The following is a 12,245-nucleotide window of genomic DNA, read 5'->3' as shown; positions in this document are numbered from 1 at the left end:
GTGTGGTGTGGTATATGAATACTGAACACAAGCTGTTGTTGGCTTGCCTTGCGGTAAGCGCATTATTTGCATGGAGTGTGGTGTTCCATCTCCACTACAGAGTGTGACAGCGTTCACTTTAGGGTTTTTCCTTTTGCTATATTCTTAAGCACTTGTGTAAGTTTTCTACCTTCTTCTACTTTAACCAGTTTGGCAGTATTACACTATGGCCAGTTTCTTTTTATTTACAGGTCTATGAGATGGAAGTCTGGTGCCTTTATTACATCCTTTCAGCCATGGTGTATGCAGCTTAAGTGTACCATCTGGATTCTCTATACCAAGACGTGATACAGGCTGGTGTTCGCTTGCCTTGTGGTAAGCGCAATTATTGTGTTTGTGGATACTGTATGGGGTGTCACTCATATTCTTCACCATTGATTTTGGCTGGGATCACCCAAGGGTCTCTTTTGGACTGATTTCAGATCATCACCCCACAATTTATTTTTATTTTATTTTTTATCTACGATTTATTTTTATCCACCATATACGGACATTTAGATTCACAGATATTATATATGGACACTCGTGGTTGATTTATAGATACATGTGTAAACCCATATAATTTTCTATATTTCAATTTTCAATATTTTTTAATGTTTTTGCATTTATATATGTACTTCCCAATGGACGCTCTCAAAATCACTTCACGTGTGTTATTAGTTATTTAGCGCGGTTATTTCTCTCTTATTTGAAATTAAAATGGTGGCTGTTGAAATTTAAGTCGCATGATATTTGCACAGATATTTTTAAAAATGCAATTTTTCAGGAAAAAATACACTTTAATGAATTTTAGTGCACACAATCAAGCTATAATACCCATTTTTTTTTTTTGTAAAATATAAAAGACGATGTTATGCCAAGTAAATAGATACCCAACATGTCACGCTTTAAGAATTACACACATCTGTGGAATGGCGACACACTACATTATCTAAAGATCTCCATAGGTGATGCTGTAAAAGCCTTTACAGGTTACCAGTTTAGAGTTAAACAAGAGATCTGGCACTAGAATTTTTGCTCTCACTAAGACATTCACGGCAATACCTCACATGTGGTGTGATCACCTGTTTACATATGCGTACAGGACCTGTATTTGCTTGTGTGCATGGGGGGACAGACAATTTACATTTTTTATTTTACGGAAAACTTTTTTTTACACTGGGATTTACCTTTATTGCCATCGCCAGGGATGAACAACATCCCTGGTGATAGCATGGACAGTGACCGGTACTCTTTACTGAGAGACCCCAGATCTCTCCTTTGCCCTTTTCAGGTCATCTGATCAAACAGATACATTTGATCAGATGCTTTACAAGCCAGTCAGCAAACAAACTGGAAGTGACAAATTTTTCATTGCTTCTGGTTTATTGCGTCAAAGGGGAGGCAGGTAAGGATGTACCTTCCTCCTCTCTCGCTTCACAACCAGGATAAAGCAGCAGCAGTCCCAGGCTCCCCAATCGCACAAGAGAGCCTTGCAAGTCCAGTGGCTGCGGCGGGGAGGCCCCCCTTCTGTGCCCTGTAAAAGTGATGTTGTAGAGCCGCTCGGATCAGTTCTACATTAAAAGGAGAAGTTCAGCTTTTCAGAAAAAATAAATATTGCACTTAAAAATGTGCGTTATTTTTTGTTGCAGGAGCCTGTAAAGCACTGCACCAGCAATCAGCAGATCACTGAAGCCATGCAGGTCTGCTGAAGACCTGTCAGTGTAACTGCTTCCTCGTACGAGAAAGCCGATACATGCAGACAGGAAGAATGACCTACCACAGCGCCGTGATAGTTCATTGAAAACTACAACCTGACAGCAGCAAAGGCTGCCAGACCTTGTATTTTTCTATTCACAGAGTGCTGTGAATGAGTAATGTGGCCTGGTTGGGCAGAGCCCTGCATGGGCATTTTTTAAATAAAAAAATTTAATTTTGACAGCTAGCGGGTGGAGGAGAACCCCCGCTAGCTGGCACAGAGGGGATAGGTTAGGTGCGGGGGCCAGTGCATTCATGACATGTTACACCCCAAATATGGGTGCAACATGTTGTGAAAGGTGAACTTATCCTTTAAAGCTCATCGCTGGCCGAAAATGTTGGTACTGGGATCATGGTTGCAGCCACTTTAACCCAAGGACATACAGGTACATCCTAAAGGATTAAAATGTTAAAATTTCAGCATTGTAATACCAGTGGAATCTGTGTCACCCACCTTGCTATACAAAACATCCAGCCAGTAATCTGCAACTTTAGCTACAGATGCATAAACTTCTTCTAGTGTACTGCCCTTGAGGAAAGCCTCAAACACGGATGACTGGAAGATCTTGATTAGCTGCAGCTCACCTCGACGTTTCACTTCAAAACCTTTGAGCTCAGCAAGCGAGCCATCCTCATTAAATACAGCATATCTAAGAAAAAGTAACCACATTTAACGGTCATCTATATGCATATAAATGATTATTGCTAAAATGATGCTGAAGAAATAAGTAAAAAAAAATAAGGGACTATGTTGCATGTGTAGAATGTGGATTTTGTTACAAGCTTGCAAATTCTGAATGGACCCTCTCCGCACACTGCTACACCCTTCCAAGCAAACTATGTAAGAAAAAAAATATACAGTTCATATACTGCAATACATGTTTAAGCTGACCAACTGCATCAAAGTAATCCCTCTTCTGGCCATTCCTACACTGCCTTGCCACTGAAAATGCTAAAGTGGACACCATGCCAAGCTTGAACCCCCCCAAAAATGAACTTCCTGATACTAAATGGAGATCATTAAATTAACTTACCTCTTCTTCAGCTTCTTACCCTCCTCTTTGGATGCTGGAAGGATCATGGCTAGATATGGCCCATCAACCTCAAAGAAAATGCTATTCTCAGAACGAGTTACATAGGTCAGATTAGCTGGGTCAACCAGTTCCTGGTACTGATGGTTTGTAAATCCTTCCTAAAAGAGAAGAGACAATTAAGTCATGTGGCATACTAGTATCCTTCTCTAATGAAATGTACCTGGCATCAATAAGCACCTCACCTTCACTAAGATATTAAGCATAGCTCCAGGGTAGGATATTGTCACTTTTGGCTTTTTGGCATTTGTGGATTTGATAACAAAGTTCTCAGGAAAGCTATTTGGCAAAACACACCAGATCCCATCTGTGTCCAATTCAAGTGGCCTCCTGAATGAGCAGCACAAGGAAACATATCGCATTCAAAAGACAGCCTTACAAATGAACAAACTGAAGAAAAGCATTTTATCATGTTACTTCCTTGCCTAAAAGTTGTTATCCCTGCATGGCTGTCTCTTTTTTAAATTGTGACAGCGAAAATGTGAATGTGAGAACTACATGTACCGACATCCTTTGCAGCTGTTGGCTTGTAGTTATCAATGAACTATCAGGGTGCTGCCGAGCTCTCTAGGTAGTTCATCGATTTTTCCTGTCATTGTGTAACTGCCTGCTCATTTGATCAGACAGCTTACACAGCAAGTCTGCAGGAGTCACCCGCAATCTGCTGATCTTATGCAATCTTTACAGGCTCCTAAAAAAAAAAAAAAAATGCACTTTTTTTTTTTTTTTGAATCAAATCATCTTTTTATTCATTTTATATACAGACATGCAGAACAAAAAAAACATGACAAAAAAACGACAAAAGACATACAACCTTTAGCTGAAAAAAGATGTGCATTTATTATTATTTTTTTATTTTTATTACAAAAGGTGAGCTTATTCTTTAAGCATTGGATTTGGAATTGTGACAAACAATAATCGCTGTGAATAGAGGGGCAATCGCCCATGTAAAAGATTTCCTTTTTGTATGTTTTTTCTATGTACAATCAAATCACCTAGGGAGAAGGTGCAGCAATTTAGCGTTTCCCAGAGGGGGGAGGTGCAGTTTTTTTTATAGCTGAGAAATTTCTATTCTGTGTGTTCAGATACCAGCTTAGAGATGCCATGGTACCTTAATATCCTGGGCTTCAACAGCCATGCCATTAAAGCCAGCAACTGTGAAGCAGGGTGGCAAACTAGTCCCTGGAATAGAAGATCTGGAAGAACATGTGCCAGGAGACCGATCAGGTTGGAATACAACATCTGCCTGGGCCAGTCTAGAGCTGAGGTTTGCCAAAATGCCCGCCATCTCCATCCTGAAAAGCAGATAAGGATTTTTTAGGGGGATTAGGGGAGGAAAGACATAGATCAGGGTGCACTAATCCCACAGAACCACCAGAGCATCTACTGCTTTCGCCAAAGAGTCTCGGTGCCTGGAGACAAACGTGTCCAGTTTGTTGTTGAACTTGGAGACAGGAGGGTCCACATCAGGCATTCCCCACCTGTAACACAGGTCTTGCAATACATACAGGTGGTGTAAGGACCATTTCCCCAGGTTCAGGTGCCCATGGCTGAGCAAAATTGTCCACACCTGGATTGTAAAAGGTGGACAAGTTTGAAATGTATAGATCAACCCAGATAAAAATACTTTCTACCTCTTATGCCCCGTATACACGGTCGGATTTTCCGATGGAAAATGTGTGATAGGACCTTGTTGTCGGAAATTCTGACCGTGTGTAGGCTCCATCACACATTTTCCATCAGATTTTCCGACACACAAAGTTTGAGAGCAGGCTATAAAATTTTCCGACAACAAAATCCGTTTCGGAAATTCCGATCGTGTGTACACAAATCCGACGGACAAAGTGCCATGCATGCTCAGAATAAATAAAGAGATGAAAGCTATTGGCCACTGCCCCGTTTATAGTCCCGATGTACGCGTTTTACGTCACCGCGTTTAGAACGATCGGATTTTCCGACAACTTTGTGTGACCGTGTGTATGCAAGACAAGTTTGAGCCAACATCCGTTGGAAAAAATCCTAGGATTTTGTTGTCGGAATGTCCGAACAAAGTCCGACCGTGTGTACGGGGCATAACTGTGGAAAAATGTTGGTTCCACCCTGATGGTTGACGTAAGCCATTGCTATGGTGCGGACCCAAATGAATCTTGATTAGATGACCCTCCAGTCGGGGAGACCAGCTTTGCAGAGAAAATCAAATTGCTTAAAATTACAGAATGTTTATCAGAAGACAAGATTCCTCTGATGCCCAAGTCCCCCACACAAACAACCGTTTACTATTCCTTCCCAGTTCGACACAGGCAGGCATCCATGGTGAGGACCTTCCAAGAAATTGGAAGAATGGACTTGGCCAATTCCAGAACAGGATTTTTGAGCCAACTAACCAGGGAAAACCTGGACTTCTGTGCCTGACAGATGTGTCTTTCCAAGGACTGAGCTGACTCATCCCACAACTAAAAGATGTTAAGTTGTAAGGGCCTGAATTTGAACAAAGCAAATAAGACTGCTTTGAAGGAGTTCTGAGACTGATGGTAGCCTCATGAGAAAGCAAGTCGGCAATTCCTGAAGTGTCAGTCTGGGAGCAGAGAGTTTAGCTTCTCTTATTAAAGAAAAGCTATGAGCTTCGACTAGGATGGGACCCAGATACTAAGCAATGAGTCAGTTCCAGCTCTGACTCCTGAAGGTTCAGAATCCAGCCAAGCCTTTGCAAGGTCTGAGCTGTCTCTTGCAGACTCTTCCCTCAGTAGGAAGCTGTTCAGATATCCCACAGTGGGGATGCCATTTAAACATTGCAAGTGGGTACTGGGGGAAAACACTTGAAGGGCGGACAATAGAATGTATGGTAGATGCCCTTTGTGACTGCATGTCCACAAGGCCAGAAATTCTCCCCCGAGATCCAAGATGGGACAGATACCAGCCTTTGCAGATATTTGGACAGCCAGAATAACAGATACCCCCCTACTTTTTAAAAGTGGGGAGAGCCCCTTCATGCTGAGGAAGACTTATCCGAGTACTAGGCTTGGACATAATGAAAGGAACGCTTCATGGTCTCCAAGGAGAAACAAGCCTTCCCGGGTTAAGACCTAGACTTTTTAGGTTGGGGCAGATGGGTACTATTGCCGTGGTGATATCCTTGATAAGGAGTCCTGGAAAGTATCAATAGGGATGATCTCAAAAGGTATGCAAAGCAGGTACTTTTTGCAAGCCGATTCTGCAGCCCAACACTTGATATGTTGTAAGGCAGGGGCAACATAGCTCAGGGTACAAGGCCAGGCCTTGAATACTCAACGTGGTGGCAGGAGAAAGTCCAGGAGGTTGACGGTGACAAGGACACTGTAGGTGGGCAGCAGAGATGAATAAAGGATAAATCTGAGTGCTAAGCAGACACTCCACTCAAAGGTGACTTCAGCACTCAGCATTAACCCCTCCTGCAGTAACCCAGTGGAATCTGGGATTTTCAAATGGTGCCCAGTGGCCTCGGTAACTAGGTAGCTCACGGTGCTCAGCCCAAATGAACTACTCACAAAGTGAGTCTTCTGAGACAGGGTCAGGGGCTGTGTCTTGGCTCTGGACCCACAAAATGGTCCATGGCTAGCACAGTAAACATATGTCTGGAAGATGTCACAATGTAGAGTCTACTGTAGCACTTGAAGATCACATTTCTGGCCAGCCATGCAATAGTCTATTCCAACAGGGACCAGCTTCCAAAGCTAGTGCTGAGAAGCTGCCAGTCCAGATAGCTGCAGATAAAAAGGTGTGCATCCTCCTTTGACAAGCAAATAACGGAGGAATGGGAATGGGAATAGATGGGATGTAAATAGCTTGCCTCAATTCTCTAACTGCCGTTTCGTCTGGACAGCTTGGTCAGTTAAAGTTGAAAAATAAACTAGCCAGATCACCAGGTTAAAATAAAGGGAAAAAAGTCTGAAAAAAACAAAAACTAATGTAGCCACCACATCCAAGAATTGGTAAGCTGCAATAGTACATTTTTGTTTTAGGGTTTATTACCACTTTAAGCATACTTCACTCTAAATGTTGCCTAAAACATATTAACTTCCAACGTGATTTTAGGCAATATAGCTTATATTGCACTCTGCAAATAACTGCACTCTAATGTGCCACAGATTTGGGCACTAAGCTAAAACCTATTATCTGGTCGCTATAGTCCAGACCTGAGCTCCCAAATCTAGAAGTGTCTATTAACTAGGCAGGCAAGATATTTATTCCCCATAGTACATTATTCTTTAACAAAAAGCAAAGAAAATGGCACACAAAATCAAGAGGGTGGGGGGTGAAGGGAGCAGGGGATGGGACTTACCCTATCTGTTCAACCAGCTCTCGAGCCTGTGTGATAATATTAGCACCTGTATAGCACACAATGCCAGCCATTTCCATAGAGTACCACCGAGCCCTGAAAAAAAATAAAATAAATAAAAAATTTACATCACGAGTCTTCATGATGTTAATTGTATGGCATAAATAAATCTTTTTGGCCATTTACTGCTACATAAAAAAAAAAAAAACACCCTCCTTCAGCAAATAGTTGCCTTAAAAACATACCCTTTGCGCATGACATATCCATAGAAGGAGTTTAAAATGCACTTGTGAGCCAACTGTAGTGATTCATAAAGGATCTCCATGTTCTTGCATCTCTTCACTTCAGCAGCATCTCCACTCTCAAAAGCAGCAGACAATTTCTTCTTCCACACCTTTGTATAGCAGTATTTGAGTTGTGAGATTTACCATCTTACGTAGCAAACAGCAGCACGGTATTACATATTACAGGACAAATATCGCATTTCCATTCTTACTCACCTTGTGTAGTCCCTTGAACTCATATCTGCGATCTCTAAAAGCTCGCACAGTATCTACATAAAATGAGTTCTCCCGCTGGCAAATGGTGGTTACACGATCTTCCAGTCTTGTGACACGGATCTTCTTGTAGGCTTTTCTGCAATAATCTGAAAAAAATTAAAATAAAGAATTGGTAAGATTAACCTACTGATTAATGTATTATATATACAGAATTATGTTACTGGGTGTAATTATGTTGTTTGTAGTTTACTCACCAGCAAGCCGTTTCTTCTCATATTTTGCCTGCTCTTCTCGGTTCAGTTCATGAAAAGCTCTAGGTGGCTTTCCAGGAAAGAGTGGAGGGAATTTTTCAGATTCTAGCTGCTGCTGTATCCGATGATACTCGCTGCGACCGGCTGGCACTGCAAGTAAAAGTTGGAGTCTCACTAGAAGAATTTTTTTGATCACTCTAAGTTGCCAATACGAAATAGTGCACACACACTAAAAGTGACCGCCAAGGTGGTGAAATTAAATAGGCTGATAAAATAGAATGGAATGGATTTTCATGAATAAAAAGAACAGGGAGGCAAAGCTAGATTTGTTTTTTAGATTAAAAAATCCACAAAAAAATAAGGAAAGCTATGACTTGCCACTAGAGCAGAATATGCAGGAAACTTAGAAGTCACTGGATTCTGCAGAACTACAGTGCTAACCTGGCAACACACAGATTAACTTGGTACAATTCCTTGAAAACATTCATACCCCTTGACATTTTCCACATTTTGTCAGGTTAAAACCAGCATAAATGTATTTTATTGGGATTTCAAGTCTTGCCACAGATTCTCAATTGGAGTTAGGTCTGGACTTTGACTGGGCAATTCTAACACACGAACATGCTTTGATCGAAACCATTCCATTGTAGCTCTGACTGTCTGTTTAGGGTCGTTGTCCTGCTGGAAGGTGAACCTCCACCCCAGTCTCAACTCTTTTGCAGACTCTAACAGGTTTTCTTCTAAGATTGCCCTGTATTTGGCTCCATCCATGTTCCCATCAACTCTGACCAGCTTCACTGTCCCTGCTGAAGAAAGAGCATCCCCACAACATGATGCTGCCACCACCAGGTTGGGATGGTGTGTTCAGGGTGATGTGCGGTGTTGGATTTCCACCACACATAGCGTTTTGCTTTTAGGTCAAAAACTTTAATTTTGATCTCATCTGACCAGAGCACCTTCTGCCACATGTTTGCTGTGTGCCCCACACGGCTTATCGCAAACTGCAAACGGGACTTCTTATGGCTTTCATCCATACCTCATGATGAGGTTTGTTCACTAAGGTTCTCCAACAAACCTCTGAGGACTTCACAGAACTGCTGTATTTGTACTGAGATTAAATTACACACAGGTGGGCTCCATTTACTAAGTAGGTGACTTCTGAAGGCAATTGGTTCCACTACATTTTAGTTATCACAGTAAAGGGGGCTGAATACAAATGCATGCCACACTTTTCAGATATTTGTAAAAAAAATTTGGAAAACCAATTTATCATTTTCCTTTCACGTTTCAATTATGACCACTTTGTGTTGGTCTATCACAGGGGTCTCAAACTGGTGGCCCTCCAGCTGTTGCAAAACTACAATTCCCATGAGGCATTGCAAGGCTTACAATTACAAGCATGACTCCCACAGGCAGAGGCACGATGGGACTTGTAGTTTCGCAACAGCTGGAGGGCCGCCAGTTTGAGACTCCTGATCTATCACATAAAATCCCAATAAAATACATTTACATTTTTGGCTGTAACATGACAAAATGTGGAACAAGGGGTATGAATACTTTTTCAAGGCACTGTACATGTGTTTTTTTTTTCTTAAGGCTCTGTTTTACTCTACTTCTATTTTGAGCAAACTTCTACACTGAAAACAGATTTTTCACCACAAGAGCTAAATTAAAAGCAACTTTGAAAATCACAAAATTTTACAAATTGTAAAAAAAATAATAAATGCTCCTAGAATTGTGGCAGCATACAATGAAAGTAGTTTCACATGGAAAAGACAGGGAACAGAAACTACCTTATCATACTAATGTGATAATCTGTTGAAATCCGAGTCTCTAATGAGCAGTTTGATAAATATTTCCGTCACTGCCTCCAGACACCACAAATTTCTTCTATTAAGGAAATCAGTAAAGCCTGATCTAAATCTTCATTAGCAGAGGACAATACTGTAGGCAGTGGTTGGACATTAATACAATTACCCATTGCTTTTTTTATCTAGATTAAGCAATCGCATTATCAAGCAGATCCAATGAAATTGTATCATAGAACATACTAAAACTAAATAAATCTAATTGGATAAATACGATCACAAAGAACAGGTGCCTGCAACTGACTGACAAGATTAAATAAGAAAGAAAAAGACAAATTTTTTAAATAGGATTTGTCATGGTGTGTATATTTTTCAACAAAACAAAGACTGTTGAAATGTTTAATCAGAACAGAGATGGAAAGTAATAGGTTTTTTGGTACTCCTCTGTAAAGTTATTTTCTTGAAGTCTACTGAGGGGCACAGGAATACAGATACTGTTGGGGTTAAACTGTATCCTACAGGAGGATTGGACACTGGCAAACAAAAAATTGTAGCCCAGCAAAGGATATGCTCTCCTCCATCCAGCAAACCTCAGTTTGTAGCATGTGGTACCAAGAACATGAGCATAAAAACAGGGAGGGGCCTGTTGGCCTCAAGGGACAAAAAAAAAAAAAAAAAAAGGAAGATCTCACAGCGAGTACAAAACGTATTTCTTTATCAGCCATTGAGGGACACAGGAATGCAGATAGTGTTAGGATGTCCAAAAGCAATCCAAGGACTATTGCAGTCTAAGGGCCGTCTGAAGGATCAACATCCAAATCTGGACCCAGATGAGATAGAGCCCCCTACTAGATAGGGGAGCTCATCATTGTGACCATAGAGGAAGACACAGAAAATCAAACTCATGCCCAAGATCATGGAAAAAGATCATCATCTCCAGAGGGGAGAGCTTCCATATGGAAGGGAGCAATAACCTAAATCAGGGTTTTTCAACTGGGTGCCACGGCAAAATTACACAAATCCCTGTATGGCGTAGACCATTGCTGACGAACATCCGGTGGAAAGCACGCTGCGGCAGTACTTCTGGTTTGGTACACATGCTTTTGAATGTCTGTCTTATTAAGTGAGTGTAAACTAATTTTGCAAAAGCTTTTAATAAAAAAGGAGTTTACTATTTGTTCTATATGTGATCAATCACGAGGAAATGAGATCAAGCAATGGAGAACTACAAAGCTCAGCAGTTCTAATTTGTTTTCATTGTGGAGGATACTAGCACAAGCATTTTTATAATCATATATGCCTAAAGGAGCAAGCTGAAGATACATCAGAGAGGAGAATTACTAGCCCCAGCAAACCCAGAATATCTGCAATCTAAAAGGCATCTGACTTCTAACATTAATTTGTAAGGGTCAACAACACTAGGTGAGTGTGGGACCATATATGGGGAGTATATCTGATCATTGAAGAGTTGAAGAACTATTTTTTTCATCTCATTAGGTTTAACCAATTGCCGACCAGCCACCGCAGTTATACTGCAGCAGGTTGGCTCGGCTGCGTGAATCGCCATAGGTGTACGTCGCCTCACGGTGATCTTTGGGCTTGCAGGCCGACTGGCCAGCAGGGGAGCCAATAAGCGGTCCAACGAACTCTATGTCCACTGGCCACCCACGATCGTTCCCCGCAGTGACAGAACAGGAACAGTAAACAAGGCAGATCTCCGTTATGACAAGGGATCACACAGAGATCCTGTCTTTCTGCTATACAGGAAGACCGATCTGTGTGTTGTCCCAGGCAGCCCATCCCCCCCACACAGTTAGAAACACACTGAGGGAACACAGTTAACCCCTTGATCGCCCCTGATGTTAACCCCTTCCCTGCCAGTGCCATTAGTACAATGTCCGTGCATATTTTTAGCACTGATCACTGTAATAATATCACAGGTTCCCAAAAAAGTGTCAAAAATGTCAGTTAGGTGTCAGATCTGTCCGCCGCAAAGTTGCAGTCCTGCTAAAAATCACTAGCCATTACTAGTAAAAAAAAAAAAAAAGTAGACGTTATAACTTTTGTGCAAACCAAACGCTTTTTGGGATTTTTTTTTTTTTTTTTTTAACCAAAAATATGTAGCAGAATACAAATTGGCCCTAAATTGATGAAGTAATTAGAATTTTTAAACACTTTTATTGGGTGTGTTTTATAGCAGAAAATAAAAAATAGTTTTTTTTTTCAAAATTTTTTTTTTTTTTGTCTAGAGCACAAAAAATAAAAACGGCAGGGTTTATCAAATACCACCAAAAGAAAGCTCCATTTGTGGGAAAAAAAAGGACTTCAATTTTATTTAGGTACAGCGTCGCACGACCGCGCAATTGTCAGCTAAAGTAACGCAGTGCTGTATCGCAAAAAATCGCCTGGTCATTAAGGGGGCAAATCCTTCCAAGGCTGAAGTGGTTAAATGAGTGTAAACCAAATTTTGGAACAGTCTTTAGTAAAATGTCTGCCCTTCTTGC

General features: G+C 41.2%; 1 protein-coding gene across 1 annotated transcript in view; it reads right to left on the bottom strand.

Moving 5' to 3' along the window:
- The window catches only part of POLE (DNA polymerase epsilon, catalytic subunit), a 153,119-nt gene that overhangs the window by 47,007 nt on the left and 93,867 nt on the right, over positions 1-12,245 (bottom strand). The window contains exons 19-25 of the mRNA XM_073630975.1: positions 7,937-8,083; positions 7,683-7,828; positions 7,428-7,576; positions 7,186-7,278; positions 3,053-3,197; positions 2,811-2,968; positions 2,231-2,426 (exon numbers count right to left, since the gene is read on the bottom strand). Of these exons, the coding sequence (XP_073487076.1) occupies positions 2,231-2,426; positions 2,811-2,968; positions 3,053-3,197; positions 7,186-7,278; positions 7,428-7,576; positions 7,683-7,828; positions 7,937-8,083 (1,034 nt within the window). The remainder of the gene's footprint in view (positions 1-2,230; positions 2,427-2,810; positions 2,969-3,052; positions 3,198-7,185; positions 7,279-7,427; positions 7,577-7,682; positions 7,829-7,936; positions 8,084-12,245) is intronic.

The sequence above is a fragment of the Aquarana catesbeiana genome, linkage group LG01 (genome assembly GCF_042186555.1).
Source record: "Aquarana catesbeiana isolate 2022-GZ linkage group LG01, ASM4218655v1, whole genome shotgun sequence".
Classification (NCBI taxonomy): domain Eukaryota; kingdom Metazoa; phylum Chordata; class Amphibia; order Anura; family Ranidae; genus Aquarana; species Aquarana catesbeiana.
This window is presented reverse-complemented; position numbering and strand designations above follow the sequence as displayed.